This window comes from Silurus meridionalis, chromosome 27 (assembly GCF_014805685.1).
Source record: "Silurus meridionalis isolate SWU-2019-XX chromosome 27, ASM1480568v1, whole genome shotgun sequence".
Taxonomy (NCBI): Eukaryota; Metazoa; Chordata; class Actinopteri; order Siluriformes; family Siluridae; genus Silurus; species Silurus meridionalis.
In genome coordinates this window covers 10,029,714-10,054,422 of record NC_060910.1, presented here as the reverse complement: position 1 = coordinate 10,054,422, position 24,709 = coordinate 10,029,714, and the positions used below count along the sequence as shown (strand labels likewise).

The following is a 24,709-nucleotide window of genomic DNA, read 5'->3' as shown; positions in this document are numbered from 1 at the left end:
TAAGCATATCCCATGATGTATGGTTGACCCTGACGATAACCCTAATTATTGAATATTGTTCTTTTTTTTAACTATAGAAATTATCCGCATTAGAATTGCCTACTAGACAGCACTGCACTTCCCTTTACTGTGACTATTGTCTTGGTGTTAGATCATTTTTACATGTTTTTTGCTGCTTTGCACGTTTGAACACGTACTTTATGTAGTCCTGTGTGTACCACAGGACACAACCAGCTGTATATGGTTGAAATAACAATAGACAAATGTCTGTGCTTTATCATGTATGCACACTACAGGTGTAATACAGTGATATCAGTATATGTTTAGTGCTTCTAATATCTGGATATATTTTCGCAATCGAACACAATGTCGATGTGGCCTGAATTTGAAGGAACATTTAATCCTCAGTTCTCTGCCCCTGGAAAATATTTAAAAAAAAATGTTGAAGGAATAAAAAACATTTGTTTGAACTAAACATGAGTACAGGTTGTAATTTTTGTGTTTGCAGTTGCAGTTAATAATTGTATTTGTAATTAATTATACTATTGTCTAAATATCTTTATAAACTCTATTGGTTATGTTTCCTGAAATATAACCAAAATTGTAAAATACATGTAAACCACTATGGATTACTCAAGATTAATATTTTAAAGTGTTTATTACTCTGAACTTCAAATCTGACCACACACTTGTGCCTCCTATTTACTATTCTTTTTGTTGGAACCCATAAAATACATCCCTACGTCCAGTCCAAGTTTAATCTTAAATAGATGTCCTGTAAATCTTTCAGAAAACGAATAAATCAACAAACAAACAAATAAATAAATTAATAAATTAATAAATTAATAATAATAATAATAATAATAATAATAATAATAATAATAATAATAATATCATGCCCCTTATTCATTTCTCTATTCAGGAGGATCCTCAATGTACACACGTTTAGTGTATAAAAAGTTTAGTTAAAAAAAAACGGCCATATACATGATTTCAACAACAATCTGTTTTACATTCAGGCTTTTCAACTGAGAAAATCGATTATAATAACTACACACATTTGGCACCTGAGCGCATGAGTAATAATTCATGACTGACAAGGATAACACATTTGCTCTTAATTTTCCATCACTAGCTAACAAGACAGCAGCTATTACACAAGAGGTCTGAATGTTTGATTTAGCATTATGAACAAAAGGCTTCCACCAGAATCAATAGCATTTGCATAAAACGCTTTATAATGAGCTCACAGCCTGCTCTCACCTTGACAGAGATTTTGCCCTCATCCTTCGGCAGATGTGCAGCCAAGAACCAGTCTCCGGGAAGAGGGCTGGTAACATTGAACACCCCTGTAGTACGGTTGGGCAGCGTCCATGTCAACGTAACTGCAAATGACCCTGGGACGACGGTGTCCTTCGGGAAATGGGTGTTCAACGGGTTGATGACCGGCGGGGCTCCGGACCTGAAATACCTGCCAACCAAAGAAGATGATTTTAATATATTGAGGCGCATACTCAGGATGTGGGGATGAATAATACGAGTCATAAGCTGACGCTCTTTAGTTAGATCTAAAGTTCTGATTTAGTAAAATTATAGCTGTGCTCATCTCATTACTGTTTTCATAAATCAAACAAGCAATGAGCTCAGCACATTTAATTAGATTTGGGTGAGCAAGCAACTCTGAGTGTGTGGTCTATGTGTGTGTGTGTGTGTGTGTGTGTGTGTGTGTGTGTATATCAGAGAGAGAGAGAGAGAGAGAGAGAGAGAGAGTGAAAGAGAGAGAGAGAATCAGAAAAAGGAAAATCAAGTGGAATTCAGCATACACTCCAATTTCTCTCCTTTTTACAGGAAGTTAAACAAAACACCATAACTAATACTAAATAATTCATGAACCAAACTGAAATGTAAAATAAATATTCCAATGTGGCGCTACTTTTGTAATGTTTCGTGAAATGATCCCAAGTTTTGGAGGCTATTCAAGCGCAACAATGCTTTTGCCATGCTGTTATCTCAGCTAAAGTGGTGAAAAATGATGCAAATCAATGAATGGAATGGTTACGCATTCTTGTGAGTCTTTTGTTATTTTTATTTTATTTTTTTCATGTGAGAGACAGAGGGCCTAAAAACAGTGCCTTTTCTTTTCAGTGCTGCCATTCAAGATAAAAAAATAGAGGTCTGACAGCTGGAATCTGCCATGGATCATATGGCATGAAAGCCTTCACCTTCCGTGATTTCTTTCGCTTGGCCCACTGAGCTGGGATGCTGTAGTATGTCAATTGGAATCTTGACAGGCTTCAAATGCAAAATTCTCATGCGAATAGGAATCACAATAACAGCTGACAATTGCTTTCTCGCTCTCGTTTTTATTTTTATACTATGTGGGAGATTGAATGAACTAGGAATGTGTGTGTGTGTGTGTGTGTGTGTGTGTGTGTGTGTGTGTGTGTGTGTGTGTGTGTGTGTTTGATAGAAATGTACACTTATATTTTATTTGTGTGTTTGTGCTCTGTAGTGTTCTTCTCAGCTCCATAAATATTTAACAGTACAAGTTCATGTGCAAGTTCAGCAGCAGATTGCAATGATATCCTTAAGCATATCTTCTTCAAGAGGACCACCATGGATGTTATGTTTTTTGGGTTTTTTCTTCCTGTCCCACACAGACACCATCCCAGAATGGAATGACACTCAGATCTTACAGTCTAGGGTTTTTGGCAGATAATAACTCAAACTGCAAGTGTAGGGTTGTTCGAAAAATCATTCCACCCTCCTCCCTTTTTCTGTGCACCCGAGGAGCTCGTATGTCTGGAGTATGTCAGTGCAGAAAGGCTTTTGTCCTTGTGGTGTACAGGTTTATTTTTGTCTCTGAGTAAAAAAATCTGTGACTGGGGAGGGCCTATGTGGGCTGTGCAAGTTTGCCTTAGACATATGAAACACATCTTATTTCCAGTGTGATACATAGTGTTTTTTTTATTTAAAAAAAAAAACAATACAAACTGAGCCTGATTACAGATCAGTCAGATTTTTATCCCATCATGTATTCCACACTACAATGTGTATCATAATGAGAAAATTGTAACATGCATAATTGTGGACTCGATAACTGTTGCAGCCCATTAGAATCATTTTATATATCAGAAATAGGCGTGTTAAAATGCAGTAAAGCCAAATCTGATTATTAAACCCATTGTAAACCTGCCATGTCATTTCACAAAAAAGTGGGCAAAAAGCAGTTCCCAGAAACTCCACAATGAAATAATTCTGTATCATTAAAAAAAGGGATTATAATTACATATAAACACAAGGGACCACTGGTATAATGTTAGCTTCAAACATTTCTTTCGGGAAACTCACACGTACTCATGTCTATCAATTAGACTAACAAATTACTATAATCACCTAAACACATAATCACACGGTCTTTGAGGTAAACCACATTCAAGTGTTCCACCTAATTGTGTAGCCCTATTAAACTGGGCCATGGATAAAAGATCATTATATGAATATGGAAGGACTGATCCGAATTTCAGCTTTCTTTTTCTGAATTTTTTGTAAATCTAGTTTCGGTAAACAATGTAGGACATTGTATCTTTGGTGGTAGACCACCCAATTTTGTAGGTGAGCTAAATTATAGGTACACATCATCTAATTAAAGTAAATAACACTAAACTTTTGGTTGCGTGCAGACAAACCGCAGTTTACGATTTGGGTCATCTTGCTGCATGATGAAGTTTAAATTAGATAGGATGCATTTTCTTGGAAACTAATAGACATAATGTTTCTGTAGACATCTGAACTCATCTTCTTGCAACCCATCATGAGCTTCATCATCAAAAGCTTACTTAGTCAGTTTCAGAAGCAGCCATGCAAGCCTGAACTCTGACACTAACTCCACCATGCTTGACCAATGAAACTAATTTAGAAGAGAATTATCTTGCTTTCAATTTTGTCTCCATTTGTCTCTTTTCCAATCAGACGTTTAGATTCTTACAGCTAATGAGAGGCCTCTCTATTTCTGCTCTGGAAGTCTTGTTTGGAGAATGGATTGTAATACTATCGATGGCACTGATAGTATTTCCCTCTTCCCTTACACAAAATGACCTGCTGTTCTCTATTAAACAGCTCTCTGTTCTACATGAAACTCAAACACAAAGCAAGAATAGACATTCAGAGCTATTAGTTGTTTAAACCGTTAATCTAACAGAGCACAGGAATAAACACCTGTCAGTGACATGTTCCAATATTGTTAATTGATTAAAAAATTGAGAAAAATCTCAAGAAATTAAAGCTGAAATTCATCTTTTGGTCTCAAAACCAAATATCTACAAAGTATTGTAAAAACAAAAGAATCACCTTTATCATTCTAATACTTGGATATGCAGTATTTTAACATGTTGCTAAAATCATAAGTAAAAACTTTATTTAAAAGAGACACCTCGCTCCAAAGCATTATATTTGAATTTATAAGCGATGTGCTCAATTTACTGAAGAATTTTGGATACAGACACATAATAAGACATTGTGCAATGCACACTATTGGATGTTTCTCTAGCGGTGCAATATATTGGGCAGTGTTAATGCAAATAGATTAATTTAACACTTATAGTGTGATTTCTCGCCTCAATGCCACTTCCAAGATGCATGTGTAAATGAATACACCTGACAAGAATGTAAAAATCTGTAAAGAAATGCGGTAAAAAAAGATAACAAGGTAGTTCCTTACAATTATGACTTATTAGAATAATTAAATATTACATCATTTATATCATTTATAATACATAAATGTACAAATGTGTGTGTTCAATTGCAGAACACACAAATAAATAATATAGACCTAGTTTTTACATTCACCATGTTTTTAAAAGTTTATAAAAGTTTATTAAAAATAACTTTTTAACTTAATAAGAAAATTATATTATATATAATAATAAGAAGAAAAATTAGGATTTTTTTTTTAATCTATGCTATTTGTAAACTCATGACTGAAATCAAGAACACAAAACACACCCAGCAAACACAAATAAATCAACTGCCTTCATACACTTCATGCCTTCATTTAAATGTGACATTAATAATGTACAGTAGTTTCAAAAAAACACATTTGTAATAAATTAGAGACTATATTAATTGGAATCCGGTACATAGATAAATAATAGGTTCCACTCGGTACTCTTTGCTTAAACTCATAATTAGCAAAATCTGCAAGTTCTGATGTGTTATTCAGTTAAATAAGGTATTTTAAAATAGGTCTGCATATATTTGCTTCACTGGTTATCTGGACCCTGGTGGAGCTGACACGAGCTGTGCCCCGGCATTCTGATGATGAAGCACTTATTTATGCTGCTGTGCCCTGTTCCATATTAAGAGTTCTCAGCTCTTCCCCCTGTAGGATCCAGCTGGCTCACTGCTGCTCCTCACCCTTATGTTCCTATATTAAGTCTTATTTGTGCATCCGCATCATGCAGTTGAATGTAAATCATTTAAAATTCCCTGAGACAACAAAACGAATTTAACCTCAGCAATGTCCGGGGGCTAATTACGTGCTGCTTGTCTATATTGTCTTGCTTTTATCTTTTATAACTTACACAAAAATGGTTGTCACTTCCTCTATGATTTGTGCACTACTGGTCAGTGTGGGACTTGCACCGAATCTCCGGCGTCATTATCACATGCAGGTCATGTCAAAGTCTGTTATGAACCAATTAGCACTGCCTGCATGCTTAACGTGACATCCATTAAAATGTTAGCCATGCTGGACAAATGCTAAATAATGCTAAATGCTGTTGATTCCTCCCCCATTCGATTGTGGCAAAGTCTGGAGGTACTGTAACTTGTATACATGGCCCAGAGTCTGAGACAATAGACGTAAATGAACAGTAATTTAAATGAAAGATGTACGCATAATAACAAAGAACATACACCAGGAAATGTTCTAAATGGTGATTTGTTAGTGAGAGAAAACAAATAAAAGTCAAAGAGAGATTGTAAATAATTCCCACAAAACCTGTGCTAACTAGATCCTTATAGCAACATTTCACCAACAATCCAAAAGCTAAGAGAATAATTTTTGAGTTAATTAATATTGATAATAAATGTCTGCAATTTTTTTCACAACATTTGCACCTTTATGGGCACAATAAATAAGTACCATTTATCTCATTCAGCAAACAAAAGGGAGTATATAGTGTGACCAAGATATTTGACCAAAATGAATACATTATACTTCACTTTAGGATGCAAAGACTTATTTAGGTTACACATAATGTTTGTGGGGTAGTAGCAAATAGACCTGGAGATGAAATATCAGCACGTAGCAAACCACTTCAAAATTCCCACAGGGTGTATATTTAATCGTGCCACAGCACCGGGACAAACAGCTTCACTTGGCAGACCTTGTTTTCACTCCAGGTGTATAATCGCAATCATCTGGCTTTCCTGTACTGTATCTGAATGAATGGCATATGGATTTAATTAGAAAAGACCAGCCATATAATTAAAGTCAATTATTTTGTTTAGTTTGTTTCAGACTTTTTTAAATACATTATATTCAAATTAAGTAGTTCTCATTGAATAATGAATAGGTCAGGTTAGTTTACAAATTAATTTATGTAACTGGTAATTTTAAAAGAGTTTTATGGTAAATGCTTATTAATTAAATAACTCTTTCATGTTGAATTTAATGAAGTTTTTGCAAAACATTTATGAAATGCCACCCAGAGCAGCCAAAACATTACCTTAAATATTGAAAGGTTAAACAATTAGTAGAGGGCATAATTGGGGTTTGGGGTACAAAGTTCATTTGATAAGACTGATAAGTTGTTTTACCTGAATTACTGTATTTTATAGTCTATTACTGTTAGAGTGTGGACAGCTGTTATAACTAGAAGGCTGATACCTCATTACACATATCTAGTGCTGTATTTTAACCCTCATAATCCCATTTTATGATTCAGTTCATCTTTAGGCATTGTTTTTTTTTTTTTTTTTAATAAAAGTAAAACTAATAGGAAAAGTATGTAAATAGAAGAGTGAGCATTATCCTGCCATCAGGTCAGGTTGACAGTGTGATTTAAATAAATAAATAAATACAAATAAAGTATAAGAAGATTGTAATAATCCAAACTTACAGCTCACCCTAGACATGCTAATACTAAATTTAATACTAGCAGCACAATAGTGGCACACAATCACTGAATAACAAAAGGTTAGGTGCAGCCACATTTGCCTGCAGCTACATAATGAAGCATAAACTACATTGATAGTAAATCACAGATACCAAACAACCCAAGTTTAAAAAAGAGGCTCATAATGAAACCCCAGGAGCTTTTGTGCTCTTGTCACTTGTCTTGCAATTTATGACTTGATTAAGTTTGTTGATGTGCTCAACCTTTGAATCTGATATTATGCAAATAAGTGGCATAAATCTAGCTGTTCTTGTTCTCGTCTAAACAAACAAGCATAGAATACAGATACAGGTTTCAGACATTAATTGAGTCAAGGGTTTGTTTCACTGTTTCACATGGCAAAGGTACAAAGAGCAGCTGGGGCTTCAGTGAGCCATATGATAGAAATTAATCTTAAAAATATCACACCAGCACTGTAGCAATGAAGGCAATACATTACCAAGAAATGGTCAGTACACTGTATAAAGTGTTAAATAAGTAATGAATCAGGCAATAACTTGTTTTATGATGCCTAGATGAATAAAAAAACGACTATAAGGGGTTAGTTTTAATTTGGATTGTAATTTTTAAGTATAAAAAATTCCACATACCCACCTATTTTGAATAAACATTCAGATGAACAATAATTTAATGTGTACAATAATATTTTGTCTAATAGTGCATCTTTTTATGCCATATAGCTTTTTATTACAGATCTCCGATTAAACATTATTTATAATAATACTTTCTTTTTGAACCTATTTAACTGACATATATATAGTCAAATTAGCTAAGACCTATATAATAAATAATATAATATAATGATATAATAACGTTCATCAATGCAACTAAATTTAAAATATAACAAAACCCTGGATATTCTCCATAGATCCCGGGACAGTCCAAATTTCACTGATTTACACTATTTGAAGATATTTTAATACTAATAGTATTTTGTGTTTTTCCTATGTAATAGCATGAAGAAAAAAACATTTAACAGTTACATCATTCGGACAATGCCTAATACAAAGTTTTGGTAAAACCTCAGGAGTTTTGCTACACTCCAGTTCTTGCGTGTATGCTGGGCCTAATTAGAGTTGTCATGGTTAGTCCAACCCTAAGATATTGATCCCAACACAGAAGCATGTGGCTGCTTTCCACTATCCCCTAGTCATCTCACTGCATTTCAGCCTTCCCTACAGTGTTACCCTCCCCGCTTTATCTCTCCACAGCACTCAACAGCATCCTCGTTTAATTACCAGCTCATTGTGGAACCCCCTACTTGCTTTCTGACAGCTGAATTGACAGAATGAGTGCCTGGCCTCGTACGTTATCCCAGCTGTAATGGGACCTCATGGTGGTGGTTTGAGGAGTAGGGGGTTAGAAGTGAGTAGCAGGAGAACAAAACATACAGAAAAGGTTCAGCAAAGTGTTTTAATTAGTAACTTGGCATTCTGCTTGTATTTCATTTGAGCACAAGTACCAGTTTTGGCTTTGAAGCAGATTGAAAGTCACTGTTTATTAATGCTGTGTTTTGTTTAAAACTGAAACACCGTACTCAAATTAGTTATATTCACGGAGACAGTTAAAGAAATAATTACTAGACCTATTCAACAAGATTTAAAAGTGTTTACTGTCTGTTCCTACATAGATTCTTTAACAGGAATCCCTGTGTACTTGCACATTTATGGATTTATCCAAACAGACCTAGAGGTGGATGAGTTACAACAGCAAAAGATCATACTGTGGGCACACACTCACTGAAACTGGACAGCTGGAAATTGGACCAGGCAACGTCCTATATTTAGATAAATATACAATGCCTGTTAGTAAAATATTTGAATACATAATTAGATTAAGCTAATTATTAGAGCATTGTTCTTCCCACTGTTTTAATTTACATGTGCAGAAAAAACTCCATTCAATCCATGAAAAGGCCTTGAGGTCATAATTTTCATTAGCATACACACTGGAACATGCCTGTGCATGCTGTAATTATTGCATTATGCTCCCCTTAAGTTATGTCTGACATTAAGAGATAAATAAATGGTTCTGGCAAAGTTGAGGCGAAGATATTTCTGCAGCATGGCTCTATATTTTCCATTTGTATTCCCCCTGCAGGTAACAGAAGAGCTTATTTACTCTTATTTACGCTTATTTACTCTTCTATATATTATGGGAATTGTTAAATGTTCTTGTTTAATCTACAGTTTTATTATAAAATAAGAGTCATGGCATTCATGGTATGGACAGTACATTTCTAAAGTGCCTTAACCTTTCATTCAGCGTGTTTTGACTTTAAGGTCACAGCAGGAGCTGAAGTGTACAAACACAAAAGCAGTTGAACCATAAAACAGACTTCTTCTATCTTTAATATTTGTCAGAGGCGTGACTAACACCCCACAGAGATGGGATTTGCTATCGCTACTTGTTATAGCTGCAATGCTTGCTCAAGGACATGCATTTTCTTATTATATATGGCCACGATTTACCCAGGAATATTTACTTCAACACATTAACGTGTAAGCAAAAGTCAGGTTTTGTACATGATGTGTAATGTGTAATGACTAAAAGAAAGATCAAATTTGAAGACTTAAATATTCTGTTAATGTCACTGTTAATTGCCTTAATGCAGGTCCAGGAGATCGGCGCTTAGTTAAAATAATGTGTTTTAGCACAGCAAGGATAAGAAAGCACATGGAGCTGTCTTGGATGGTTAACCTGTATTGATAATTACAAGCTAAAAGAACACATTGTACAGTAGGAAATGCTCAGTACTGTCAGTTTCATCTTACCACATTATTACTTTGCAATTCTAAAAGACAGCTTGGACTTTGTTCATCCATTTTAAATTCTTGAATTAATGAAAAGTTTAAAGTATGTCTCTTCTCTTGCCTACTTTTAAATTCAGTCCAGGTTATTAAACTTTTCAGACACTCTCCACTAAAAGAAAGACATTTTAACATCCAATTATCATCTGGAAATGATCTCTTCTAAAGACAACTGTTGATCGTTAAAATTGTTTTCTATGCTCTGAAATTAACGTAATTAAATCTTTAATCAAAAATTAAAAAAATATATACATTTTTAAGTAGAAGACTGAACTGCTGAAAATCCCATTTTAAAAAATTTAAGAGTACATTATGATTTAATCACAGTGTTTTCACCCATGTTATATTAATGGATCTCTAGTGTACACTGCACTCAGTTACAGAAATTTGGCCTCTGAGGTAATAAATGCTGCTTTTATGGAGAGAGCAGAAAATAACCAGTCAGGCTAACTGAGTAATAGATCTCAACTGAATTTTTTTTTATAGCTTTCAGCCCCAGCAGTGTTTCAACATTCAGTCTTCAGCATGGTCCACATCTCAAGCTGAAATCCAAGTGTAGACCAAATGAAACATTTTCAGAAAAGAATAGCAATTTACTGGAGGAGAAAACTCTTTCATGCGATTGTTTCTATTACTTTAACTCTGTAATTCAGGAAGGAACCTAATGTGTTCTGATATCACATTATCAACATGAATGTGCAATATTATTTAACTATATACTTGTACACTATTATGTGCAATATATTTTAGAACTATAATGTGCAATACTAGTTAATACTACTACACGTTTGAATTCTTTTTGCTTGGAGCAGTCATGCACAAGAATTTCCTTCGGGATTAATAAAGTCTTATCTTATCTTAACTTATCTTATCTTATCTTATCTTTTCTTTTCTTATCTTAAATAGTGTAAGCAGGCAAGCACCAAGTAAAACTGTAAACAAAACTAGCGTTCTGTCTTAAGCATAACTGTTTGTATAATTCTAGAAAGGTATTAATTAAAACTAATTGTACTAATTGAAAAAGTAGTATTAATAGTACTAACTGTAACTGGTTTAACCATTATGGTCAATGTTTCCATTTCAAAAACCACTTTTGAAGCGTTTACACTTACACCAAATTTTGTTTTAAATAAAGACTTGAGCTCATTTAGCACTTCTGAATCTAAATGCCAACAAACACAATGGCAACGGTACAGTAGATTAGTGTGTTAAACATTGTTTTGAAAACCAATGTAACTGACAACCCTCATTTGATGAATGTTACTTGTACCGTAATTCCTTCAGCAGAAGAAAAGCGAGACCAAACATTATTCTTTCTTGGTGCATATCTATAAAAACACAGTTTATACTAATATACAAATGGGTGTTTTGCAGTATTTTATTTTTTTTTGCCTGCTATATATTTTTTTAGGAATCTCAGCACCTCTGACTTCTTGCTGAAAGCAGAAATGTGTTTTCGATATTGGGCTAAAGAAAAGCATAATTGCTTGATGGTGTTGGAGACTCACACTGTCACGTTGCGGTCAGGACAGTTGTCTCCAAATGTCCCCCCTTGCTCCTTAAATGTGATGAGGTTCCAGACGGCAACGACTGTGTCATCAGGCACGGTGAAGTGGAAAAGCTCCACGCTGGCGAATGAGCGGAAGGCATTCAGTTTTCGAGGTGTCCGGGTGAAATAATCTGTCACAAACAGGCAACCTGCACAAACAAACATGAGGAGAGAATACATTAGATTCAGGGTTCTTGACTCCAGTCCTTCTTGTGCAGTGCATGCACTTTCGTGCTATCCATCAAAGCACATTTAATCCAATTTATGTAGACCAAAACAATAAGCTCAGCATTAAGATGCTAATAGACAATGTGGTCACCCAGGACTACAAGTGAGAACTTCTGAGATGATGTGTATGTTCTCCAGCTGTGTAATGAAAGGAAGATATGAGGAAACAGTTATGATGCAGTTTGATTGAACCCCTTTCTTCTGTATTGGTGATTTAATCAAACCCGTCCCCTGTTTGGCTCCCCTTCAAAACAATCACTATGCAAAATTAATTTTGCTCTTATCCTCTAGCACAGGGCCAGCGAGGAGACACCAATATGACATTTTGCAATCTGCAGTAATGAGCCTTGCCTTCCTGTGGCACCACTGTCAGCAAACATAATAGCTTGCAATCTTCTCGTTATGTGAGAGGGGGAAACATTTATACCTTGGCACCTAGGTATTTTCTACTTTCTATTCCCTATGTGTTCAACAGGCAGGCCAGATTTATTACAATTTGTCTCCCAAGGGCAAAGAGAAGTGCTCCTAATAAATGCTCATCTTCTGGAAGTTGACTACTTCTTCATTAAGGCCACTTTATGTTTTTCACTGTTTTAACACATATGCTGTCTATGGTGTCAAAATTATTTTGATTATTTACAAATTAAATACAATTCTATTTTTTGGGTGGTACATTTAATTTATATTTCAATAACTGTTTTTTTTTCTTCATTTGTTTAAAAATATGAGAAGTCAGTTTTAGAATGATTAACTACATAAATAGAAAATAAAATGCTACACATTTTTTCTAAAGTCATGTAAAGTACTCAATGCCTAGTATAGCTGGATGGCTGAGGTTCTTGCAAGCTAGGGTACATCATTATTTACTGGCTAAATAACCATAGTTGTTTTTTTAATAGAGTTTACATCATTACAATTTATATCTTCATTATTGACACCATGTCTCATTATTCTTTCTTTGAGCGGGGCAAATCTTACCCTTTGCAGTCTTCACAATTATCATCTGTATAAACTCTATGCCATATTATACTATCTTATTGCTGTGAGCACGTCTCTTTATCAGCCCCCTGTTACATTCCCAAGCCTCTTCATAAATTTAGTCCAGGGTTTTAACCTTTTATGCCACACTTGGCCGACACCACCCACAAATGCATTAGCTCCAAGTGTATATGGATTGAGCTTATCTGGTGGGAATAAGCTTTATCCAGCAAAGTTAGCCTTGTACACTGAGGATGCTTTAGCCAAATGACAAAAACTGTCCAACTCTACCTCATTCACAGGCTACTTTGGGCTTGAAGGTGGCTTTGGGCTTACACTGTAGTTTCACACAGAGGATTGTTTCACATACAGGTTGCTGGTGCACATAAGGTAATTATAGCAAATGAGCAACATAGAGGTCTGGGTCAAGACAATGCAGGAGGAAGCTGTCAAAGTAAATCTGTCTAGCTTAGAGCAGCTGAGAACTGAACCGAGAGGCAATATAACAATTACACGGACTGTATCTATGCCTGAGCTCCTAATGCTACCTTGCTCTCTCTTTTTTTCCCCCTCTCTCCCTACTGTTAGCCCCTGTTATTTACAGACATAACAAATCAGCCGCACTGACACTTTTATTAAGCTGATGGACTCTCAGATGTATGACACCAGCACAGGCTTTTCATCTGTTAGCTTCGACAGCCTCGCCGCTTCCCACACATCGGCTCCTCGCACAAAATCATCAAAGTGTGAACAAAATTGCAGTGTGAACAACCACCCAGGCAGGCAGAGAGCATTTGGAGCTGTGCTCATCGTGGCGCAGTTACTCCAAACTAGCAACAATTTAGCATGAATTTTAATGAGCTGGTTTTCACCAAGTATCAGCCAGACATTTTTAACACATGTAGTCAGAACACATAGTTCAAAAGAACAAGCAGTTAATAACCACCAGTCAATATAATTTCTGGAACATCGTGCATCTGTTAGAAGTAAAACTTGTGGGCTGCCTTTGCTACCCCCTGACAAGCTGATTTGTCCCTCTGTCAGTTAAGAAGCAAGGCGACGCTATGGTGTTTGACGGTTACATACGCTGATGTAATGCTTACACAGCTAAATGCCAGGTTCCATGACCTCTAATTATTGTTCACCCTACAAGGCATAAAAGAATCAAAACTACATAGTGTGTATTTCCAAAATAAATACAAATATTGTATTATAATTTTGTTATATAACTGCAGTCAGTCTGTAGGCTGCTATATGCATGGTTGTAACTGGCAAACTAGCTGTCCACAAGTCTGTAAATGTTTAATCTCAAAGGACTTTTTTGCTTGCTTGCTTGCTTACTTGTTTGTTTGTTTGTTTGTTTGTCTGTTTAATCTCTTACAGCCTTCAATTGTCAAATTGAATTAACAAAATGTGACATCCTGATAAGGAAGTGGTAAACTGAAATCTAATTTGTGAAAAAACTGCATTCCAAGGCTTAAACATCACTGAAGAGTTGCTCTCCATGTACATCGTAGCTGCTGAGGAAACTTTAGGTTTGCCCAGAGACTTAATAGCCCATTATATTTAGCTCTCAGAAGACTATTACTGCAGGGAAGCCAAGGCATGGAGTGAGTTAATACACAAGGTTACAGGGTGCATGTTGGACACTAGGCTTTTGGGAAATGAAGCTGCCACTCAGCTGTACACTCTCCCATTAATTACTGTACATAACATTTGTCGAGAATAGAATTTGCTTTTGTTTGTATACATAATAAGAACAATTGATTTGTACGTAATTATGGTATACATAATAATGATATACTATTTCAAATCTAATAGGATTTTATATATTGTGGATCTTATATAACTTTAATGTTGGTTGCAGCTGTGTAATGTTCATATACTTTTAATGGAATTTCAGTGAATGAAAATAATAATCGAATGATCTACTGTACAAAATGATTGACACAATAAACTTTATTTCGGCTTTTCCCATTAGGGGTCGCCACAGCGGATCATCTGCATGTTTTTACGCTGGATGACCTTCCTAACGCAACCCTCCCCATTTATCCGGGCTTGGGACCGGCACTAAGAGTGGCTGGGGTTGGTTCTCTGACCGGAGATCGAACCCAGGCCGCAGCGGTAAGAGCGCCGCATCCTAACCACTAGACCACTAGGAGACCTAAAATGATTGACACAATAACATACATTATAGCATGGAATAGGTGAGCCAGAAAACAGGTGTAGTGATTTCAGTTTTGCTGGAAGACTAACACACTGGCCAAGTATGGTATGTGATCACAGATGCTAAATATATGCACAGTCTTTAGGAGTGATTTTATTTGTACTTTAAACCTGTTGGTCATTACTGAAAAGGTTTTGGTGATTAACATAATGTGTAATTCAAGTTCACTATCCTAGAAAAAATCATTACTGCATATTGGGGTATCTAAAGTTGTGTATATTATAATAGATTACCCCTTGTAGCATGCTGTATACTATTTGAACTCTTTTTTTGTACCAAAGTTGGTGCCTATAGTTTTCATAGTACATATGAAAGTAGATACCAAGGGCTTTAAGAATTTGCTCAAAATTTGTTTAAGGAAGTTTTATCTCAGAAAAAAATATTGTGTGCTTTTCTCTATAATATTTGTTTTTTAAGAGGTGTGAACTGTTTGCTAGCAGGAGGATCACACCCATCCATCACACCACTACTATGAAGCCATGCTGTCATAATAGATGCAGTATGTGGTTTAGAATTGTCTTGCTGCAATCTGCAAACCCTTCTTGTCATCTAAATGGCAGCATTTGTTGCTGTTAATCTTATATATACATTTCAGCATTGATGGTCTCTTTTTAGATGTGAAAGCTGCTCAATTCATAGGCACTATTGCACCTCAATACCATCAGAGATGCAAACTTTTGACCTGAGCACTAATTATAGGCTGGATGATTCTCTTTAGTCCAGCATTAATGGTTTTTAAAAAATGTAAAATGTCAATTTGTTTGACCACAGAACAGTTTTCCACTTTGACTCAGTCTATTGTAAATGAGCTGGAGATGATGGCAAAATTTCTGGATCATATTCACATATGGCTTCTTCTTTCCATGAAAGTGCTTTAACCTGCATTTGTGGATGAAATGGTGGATTTGTTCACAGACAATGATTTTTGGAGGTGTTGCAAATCCCATGCAGTGATTTCCATTACAGAATGATACCTGTTTTTAATACAGTGCTAGCTGAGGACCTGAAGATGACAAGCATCCAGTATTGATTTTCACCCCCTTTCTTATACACAGACATTTCTCTAGTTTCTCTGAATATTTTGATGATATTATGTACTATAGATGATGAGATCCTCAAAGCCAAATTTGATGATGAGGAACATTATTCTGAAATTGTTTCACAATTTGTAGACACAGATGCAGATTGGTGAACCTCTGCCATCTTTACTTCTGAAAGACTCTAGGATACTTTTTTATGTTTTTGGAATTGGAGTTGTAGCAACAACTAAATTACTAGATGGAAAATGCTAAAATTCAACTGTGACATCTTCTTCTTCTTCTTCTTTCGGCTTCCCACATTAGGGGTCGCCACAGCGGATCATCAGTCTCCATACCCCCCTGTCCTCTACATCTGCCTCTTTCAAACCAACTACCTGCATGTGGTAATTAAAAGAAAATGAGCAACAAGTCGCACAAGGTAAACATCAAGTTGATTACATCTTAGGTTTTTCTTCATGGGCCTTGTGAACCTTCTCCATGCTCTCTCATTGAAGAAAGCCAGTGATAAATCACGGCTAGCTTTTTATTACATTTCATGTCAATATCTCGCACACAAGCAAGTTTACTGTGGCTCAATACAGGTGCCCTTCTTTTCAATTTCACCCTGGGATTGAAGGGCATTAAAATTAATATCAGCCTCCTTGCTGCATCCACCCCCACCTTCTCCCAGCCACATTCTGCCTACAGCATTGATGGCAGATCAATAATTGATGATGACTCTCTCTTTCTCCCCATCTCTCTGGTGTACCGGCACATATCCAAGTACTTTCAAGCCTCTGATAAATGAAAAAGAAGTCGTTCAAGACACAATCATGTCATATCCGTCTATTTTTTTAAGAGTGCAAAAAAACTTTTATTATATGTTCCTACTTTTGGGAAAAAAACTGCGAAACACAGCTCAATGCTTATTTCTTTCACAATTTACAATGTTTTCAGTGGTTTTATAATCCCTTGTCTGTATTATAATTGATGACTTCTACATCACCCGAAGCAGATGTTCCTGTTAATTCATGCTTCTCACAACTTGTCAAGGTAATATCCTAAACATTAGGACAGATTAGAGCATCAGGAGAATAGACCGTATGACTAGTCCAGCAGAATGTGTGTGTGTGTGTGTGTGTGTGTGTGTGTGTGAGAGAGAGAGAGAGACAGAGGAGAGAGAGAGAGAGTGTGAAAAGCTCCTACTGCAATTGGAAATATGCCAGCAAGAACAAAGATTGTCCTCGGCTTAGTCCAACCCACTGGGACACATACAGGATGGAGGGTAAACAGTCTTGTACACATTTTGTAAAACCAGATGTGCATACAAACAACAAATAAAGCAACAGCTCCTAACACATTTGGTGAATGGACAATAGAAATTTAGTAAAGAATAGGTTTGATCCACATATATATATATATATATATATATATATATATATATATATATATATATACAGTATATATAGGTAGTCCTCTACTTACGATGGAGATACGTTAAGGCAACCCAATTGTAAGTCAAAAATATTGTATCGTAAGTCGAAGATGGTGCTATGACTGTGACAGCCTTTCCTGCTTCATGCTGATGTATAATTTTCATTTTCTGCTCTAAACTGATGGCTTTCCTCTTCTTTTTTTTCACTGCAAGCAGGAGACATACTTGGGCACTTGGAAGACATGCTTTTATCACTAAAATTGCTGTTTGAAACCGGTGGAAACAAAAAAATACACACTGAGACAACTTTACTCCATCGACCGCTAGCGAGGGAGGGGCATTTCACAGGGCGAGAGATACGCTCATCCCAGCTGCGCGTTCAATGTACCGCACATCATACGCTGCTGCCTGTTGCACGAAATGTTAAATATTTGTACAATTTTGTCGTATTGCTATCGTCATGCTAAGTTTGAAAAATCGTAAGTTGAACCATCGTAACTCTGGGACCATATGTATGTATATATATATATATATATATATATATATATATATATATATATATATATATATATATATATATATATATATATATATATATATATATATATATATATATATATAATGTTCATAGTACATATATATTCATCTGTATATTATATTCATAGTACATACATATCTGTAAATTACTGTTTATAGTCCTATAATACCATTTAATTTAAATCATGTAAACACTATTTATCCTGCACTTGCTGCTATTGGACTCTGGTTAGACCCAAACTGCATTTCGTTGCCTTGTACTTGTATATGTGTAATGACAATAAAGTTGAATCTAATCTAATCTAATCTAATTTAGCAACACTAGTATTACTATGATGTACTGCAGTCTCATAATCACTTTAAGAATGTTTATGAAAATTCTTATGCTTAATGAGCCGTATTACATTTCTGAAAACTCTTTTCTGAAATCAAAAGAGCAAAATTAAACAATTATAAAAAACATCCATGATTCTCCAAATTAAAGATATCACAAACTTTAACATAGTGCAGTGAAGTATTTGGGGGTTCATATATGACCAATAAAAATAGCATTCGAAGAAAGCTAATTATAGAGACTGGATATACAAAAATTTCTCACTCTGAACAGATGTCTTATAAACAGCTTCTGTAGTGTGAGGAAAGTTTCAATATGTTTACTTTTATTTACAGCACCTCAAAAGAGTCTTTCATCATTTTTGAAACACATGCATGTCCCTTTTGTTTATATGCAATAAACGAGTTAACAGGCAAAAACACAAGAATCGGACAATGAATGACTGGAAGAATGTTCTGTGGACAGATGCAGAGATGGCAAATGTACACACATCCTCCACTGAAGTAGAAGTACTTATGTTTTAAAAGACTCAGATAAAAGTGACTAGTAGCCATTAGTAGTGCCTGTTTTAGTGTCATGCTGGTAACTGGACCTCTGATCACACAAAATAATTTCCAATATTGTTACCTAATGAAGTATTCAGGCTATACAACCAGCATACAGAACACAAGCAGAGCAAAGACGATGATGATCAGGTGTTCTAAGTCATGTTTACATCGCTGACTCCCTCTGTCTCATTCACATTAGCCCCATACTTTTTGTTGCCTTATTCTTTGCCCATTGTTAGCTTTGTAAACTAGCCTATGCCTGTGGTGCATGATAGCCAGAAAATGATACACCAGTGGAAGGTTAAAAAAGCCACGCAATGACAAGAAATAGGTTGATGGGCTGAAAACGGTGCGCAGTGAGAAGAAAAAATATTGACATTTCACCAAATAGATTAAAACTGAAGTAACAAGTCTGGTTTTGAAATGTAAGAAGTAGAAAGGACAGATATTTGTGTAACAAGTTAAATGAAAAGTGGAAGTAAAAAGTTGACCAAAAAACCAATTGTGAAGTAAATTACTGATTACAGAGTTTTTGTACTTCATTACTTCCCATAACTGGGCAGGTGGGTCCAAATTGGACATTTTGGGCTCTAACAGAAGAACTTATGTAAGACAGAAAATGGGAAAGAAGATTTTAGCAGACTGCCTCACTCCCACAGTCAAACACAGATATGAAAGCTTAATGGTTTAGGGTTGTTTAGAGCAGGGAAGGTTGGAGAATTATTTTGGGTGAAAAGAATATTGAACCAACATGGCAACCACTCGATACTTAATAGCATTCCATAACCATGGAACCATGCAATTCCATCTGGACTGCAGCTAATTGGAACCAACTTCACCATAGAAGACAATGACCCGAAGCATATGGCCAAGACTGGAAAGCATTAATTAGAGAGCAAACATTTGGCCTGAGTGTTAGCTATCATGGAAATCATGGAAAGAACCAACTAGCAAAGAACACATTTGGCAAGTTTTACAAGAGACATGGCAAAATATTTTAGCTGAATATTAGGGGCAACTAAATGTCCAGATGCCAAAAGTGTGTAAAGCTCTTATTCATGCTAAGGGAGAATCTTTCATTTGAAAATAAAGTTTAACATCTGTACATTTATATATTTGTTCAGTCAAAGTAAATCTTGATACAGTTAAATTACAGTTTTTTCTCCCTACCAGTTCTTGCTACTTGTACAGTATACTACTCTTACTGTGGCAGGTCTTCTTTTCTTCACCAAAAATATGCAGAAAAACATTAACCAGTTTTATCACTGTTGCCTCAAATTCTTCTATACACATGCATTTTTTATGCACAACATTAAGAATAAACACCTTATGCCTGAAAGTAGAAGACTGGGAATGTTAGCATGCTATTTGGCTTCAGGGGGTTCATAATAACTCCATCATGATTTCACATTTTCCCATCACTGACAATCTACTTACCTTCTGCTGCCTTTTCTGAACAACTTTGAAATGTCAAAATAATCTTAAAATGTGTGAAATAAAAGACAAAAATACATCACTAAAAATAAGGTATTCCTAATCTCACTGAAGTATCTATGACAGGTGAAAATCACTAACACAGGCCTTGTGGTTTTCTTTCTGTTTATCCACTTCTGCCTGTCATCTCTGGAGTTATTATCCAAATCAAAATGCCTCTATCACTATTAATATTACACATGATCCAGTGCTGGGAAACATTATGGACTGACATGATGCAAACATTATAGTGTTACTATACAAATCTTGTGAGGAAAACTGACAAACAATACCAAATAATCTTTGCACCAATAACTCTAGAAGGTTTCGTGTTGTGCTTTAAATATGACTGCATTGCCTGTGTATGACTCATGTGGAGAGATCCAAGTAGCAATTCAAAAAAGTAATATATCAAATATGCCCTTTATAGCTACATTAAAATCGTCCGTCCCCTCTGCTGGGAAATGAAAGTACAGTACTTATAATTGTGGATAAGTAACCTCTAGTCAGTGCACTTTGCTTTAAATAAAACCTGTAGGGTGAAATTCTAAATATTGAATGCTATTATTAGTCAGTTCTTTTATAACCTTAACACAACAGGTGTTTTATAGCAGGGCAAAACCTTTCTTGTTGACTTGCATTCAGTTGCATAAAGCTCTAAAACAAATCATCAGCTCAGGGTTTATTGTACGGACTGTTTATCTATCATTGAACCCTGGACTATTCAAAGGACCCATAAGAAACCCTTATTCATAACGTTATACTCCATTAATCATGCACAGCATGGAGTTTTCACATGGTATAAGTGTTTTTTAGTGTTGACAGCAATATTAACAACAACAACATGGGACATTCCTGGTTACATAATAATTTTTAGATCAGATTTTTTTTTTCACAACCGTCCTATAAACTGATAAAAGATTTTAAAATCTATATACTGGGTTTAATAACTATCTATATTTTTTACTGAAGTTTTTTAGATGCTATATGACTCTACACGCCAAGGCTGACACTAAGCTCTAAAAGCAGTACAGCACAGGAAAAGTACTTCCAAAGTTCAATTACCCCTTCTAACAACTCCTCCTCCTCCTAACCCCAAATCCCCAGATTACATCCTACAAAGCTATGCATGTGTGCCTCCTCCAGCAGAGCGAGGTGTAATCTGCTCTGCTACCATCATTACCTGGACATCTCTCAGCCTGACACGTGTTAGAAAGATGTGAAGAATGAGGAAATGCTGCAGCCATTACAAAAACCCTTTAGAGAATAGAAGACGTCATTGGTATAACACAAATAATATTATGACAAACTGCTCAGACATGTTCAGAGAGAGATTTCTAAATTATTTCTATATGCAAGAACTTCATTCATTCATTCATCCTCAGTACCTGCTTTAGAATATATCACATAAATGCTGTGCTTACAGTCAAGTCAATATCCTGTATGGTTATTGTATGGTTATATATACAGGCCATCACACACAAACACACATCCATACCCTTCTTCACACTTCTGGATAAACCTGAAGGAATCCAGTCTGTATATGGCAAGAAAAGTCTAAACTCTACACTGTATACACTCCAGACCATAAGTTTAGAATTAATTTGCCTGAAGCTTTGTGGCAGCAACATACCCCTCTGTGCTAAAACAAGTACATGTTTAATGAATGGATTTTATGGGATTCCAAGTGGTGCGAGAGAAAAGCATTTGCACTATTGTCCTTAGGTTGTGAGTTTGAATACAGATGAAGCGTTAGCCATCTGTGGCTGGGAGCCAAAGGATCAAAATTGTTTATGAGTTTGATGTTGTAACTCATGCTTCGTCAATCAACTGTGTGATCATGTATGTGGCAAAGAGTGGATTTGTGACAAAACACTCCACCCCAGCCCATGCAGTTGTAGCTCTTTGTGTGCTGGGGAGCTGTCTGGTGAATGGGCAAGGACATTTTAGAAATAACAAACTAAAAAATAGAAAAAAAAAAATCTTTTTGAATCAAATTCTTGTATTTTTTTCTTCACCAAAAATGACATTCTTAATCTTGTCTTCCACTTTTTCCACAACACAAACCAGAAAAAAGCATAATAACTACTTCTTCCTGTATGGAAAATTGACTAACTGCTATGCTTTTCCTCTTTTCCTGTTTCACATGTCACCTAATGAGATGGCACCTTTCCCTGCAAAGGCTGGATGCGTCATTGAAATTCGCCAGCCAAATGTCAAGATTGAACAGTGCTCTTTCCAGGATGTGGCTGGGATTTTTTGCACTGATCTCCCTGCACGCTAAAGGCAGAATAAATATTCTTGCTTTGAAAAGGACAGTTTAAAAGCTCTTTACCCCAAAAGCATTTTATAATCTTTTAGTAGGCTATCTTTGTATGTAACAGATGACCAATTCTCCTCCCTTCCCAAAGTCAAATAATAGGAGATTGACAGGAAGTGCTTTTTTCGTTATTAAAGCCTGAATCACGTTAGTTGTCCCAAAGCGGTCTGCTCTTTCCCTTTACAGAAAGCGCACTCCTGCAGTGACTGCTCCATAATTAATAGCAGTGAGTGGAGCGGAGTGCTCATCTGACTCCCTGACTGGAGCGTCTAGGTTGCTATTGTTCCTAAAAGCATATGGCCTTCAAATATTTGCAGTGTGTCTATATTCTCCCTAACTGGTTTATAAGTTCATAGGCAAGTTCCTGCATGCTGTAATGTCTGATTGAGGCTGGCATAACATGTGGTACTTTTAGCTATTTCTGTCAAACTGATCCTCAACAAGGAAAGATTCTGTATTGTCATGTACTGGAGCAGTAAAGTAGGGGCAGTAACACATAATGAGTACTCCAGGATTAATCAAAAACACTCTGTGATGTCCAAAAAATCACAGCTAATATATAGCTTTGCTATAATGATGTAAGTAAAATCTTTGTTTTGTCTAGACAGAGATGTTTTCACAGACGATATTTGGCATGATGCCCCACTTATGGAAAATTGTCCTGACAATCAGCTTAAAGGCTAGATTTAACTATAAACACGTTTGAACCAGCTTTTAGGCTGGCGATATGAAGCACTTTAATAAAGCGTTTTGTTACTCGGAAACACTGATACATAGTGCTGTTTAAATAGGTATGCACTAAACTTTAACCTTTGGTCATAAAAATGCATTCTTCAAAACACAACTGCTATTAGGCAGTTAAGCTGTCTGAATAAGGACAGCTCCTAATGGACTTTTTAAACACTCATGTTGAGGCTGAAATTATTACCAGTGGAATTTGATAAATAGGCCAACCAAATATGTGAAAGGTTTGGTAAATGTGTTAATTTGCATTAACAATGTGATTATGAGGATGAACAAGCCGGCTTGAGAGGCCATTTGGAAATTTTTGAAAGCTGTTATCATCAACATGAATGACATTTCTATTGCCATGGTCATGATACTTCTTTGCAGGACCACCCAAAGCCACTTGACCATAATGTTTATTGTTGCTGGAGAGGAAAATTAGTCCATTATAATTTTATTTTTTACTGTAGTCTTTTATTGCACTGAAATATGCACTGAAATATGCTGAAAAATGATTTCACTGTAGAATCTAAACAATAAACTATAATAAATATATGTTAAGCATCACCCAGATGAGAATGGCTCTCTTTGAGTTTGGTTCTTTTTAAGGTTTCTTCCTCGTACCATCTTAGGAAGTTTTTTCTTGCCACTGGCTCGTTCAATATGGATAAACTAATAGGGACTAATTTATAAAATTAACATTTATATTTGTAATTACCTCTGTAAAGCTGCTTTGGAAAAATGTCCATTATATAAATATATATATATATATATATATATATATATATATATATATATATATATATATATATATATAAGGACTTGTTATCGTTTCATGGACAGTCTACAAAATGTACTTCAATTGTTGAAATGTATGATGTGTCATTTTCTAATTAATTGAACACTGTAATCTTTGGCAAATCACTGTTGAATAAAAGGAATTAAACACTCATGAACTTGCTAAAATGGAAAACAGCAACTTCTGGGTGTTAATAGTAACTTCACTTTATTCTGTGCCAGATCACACCACCCTGTTGTTGATGGTTTATTCTTTACTTGTTTGTCTCTAATTGTAGTTAAAAAAAACTGGATCCAAAACACTCACAGAGCCTTACACATCTTATACACAACTTGCTTTATTTCAGTGATAAACGATTTGAATTCTTGTTTTAACAGGGTCTAATTCCTCAGCGTTTGACCTTACTTGTGTTAACATCCATCAGCACCGTGGTCTGTTCTCAGAAGGTCCAGGCTCAAGGTAGATAAATGCAATCAGGAGTAATGAGTCTCATATCGCTCATCTATCCAGTGCCACAGAGTGGATCAGTGGAGGCTGTAAACACC

At 35.7% G+C, this 24,709-nt stretch overlaps 1 protein-coding gene across 1 annotated transcript in view; it reads right to left on the bottom strand.

Moving 5' to 3' along the window:
* The window catches only part of tmem8b (transmembrane protein 8B), a 129,831-nt gene that overhangs the window by 76,651 nt on the left and 28,471 nt on the right, over positions 1-24,709 (bottom strand). The window contains exons 2-3 of the mRNA XM_046841153.1: positions 11,500-11,689; positions 1,264-1,471 (exon numbers count right to left, since the gene is read on the bottom strand). Coding sequence (XP_046697109.1) covers positions 1,264-1,471; positions 11,500-11,689 — 398 coding nt within the window. The remainder of the gene's footprint in view (positions 1-1,263; positions 1,472-11,499; positions 11,690-24,709) is intronic.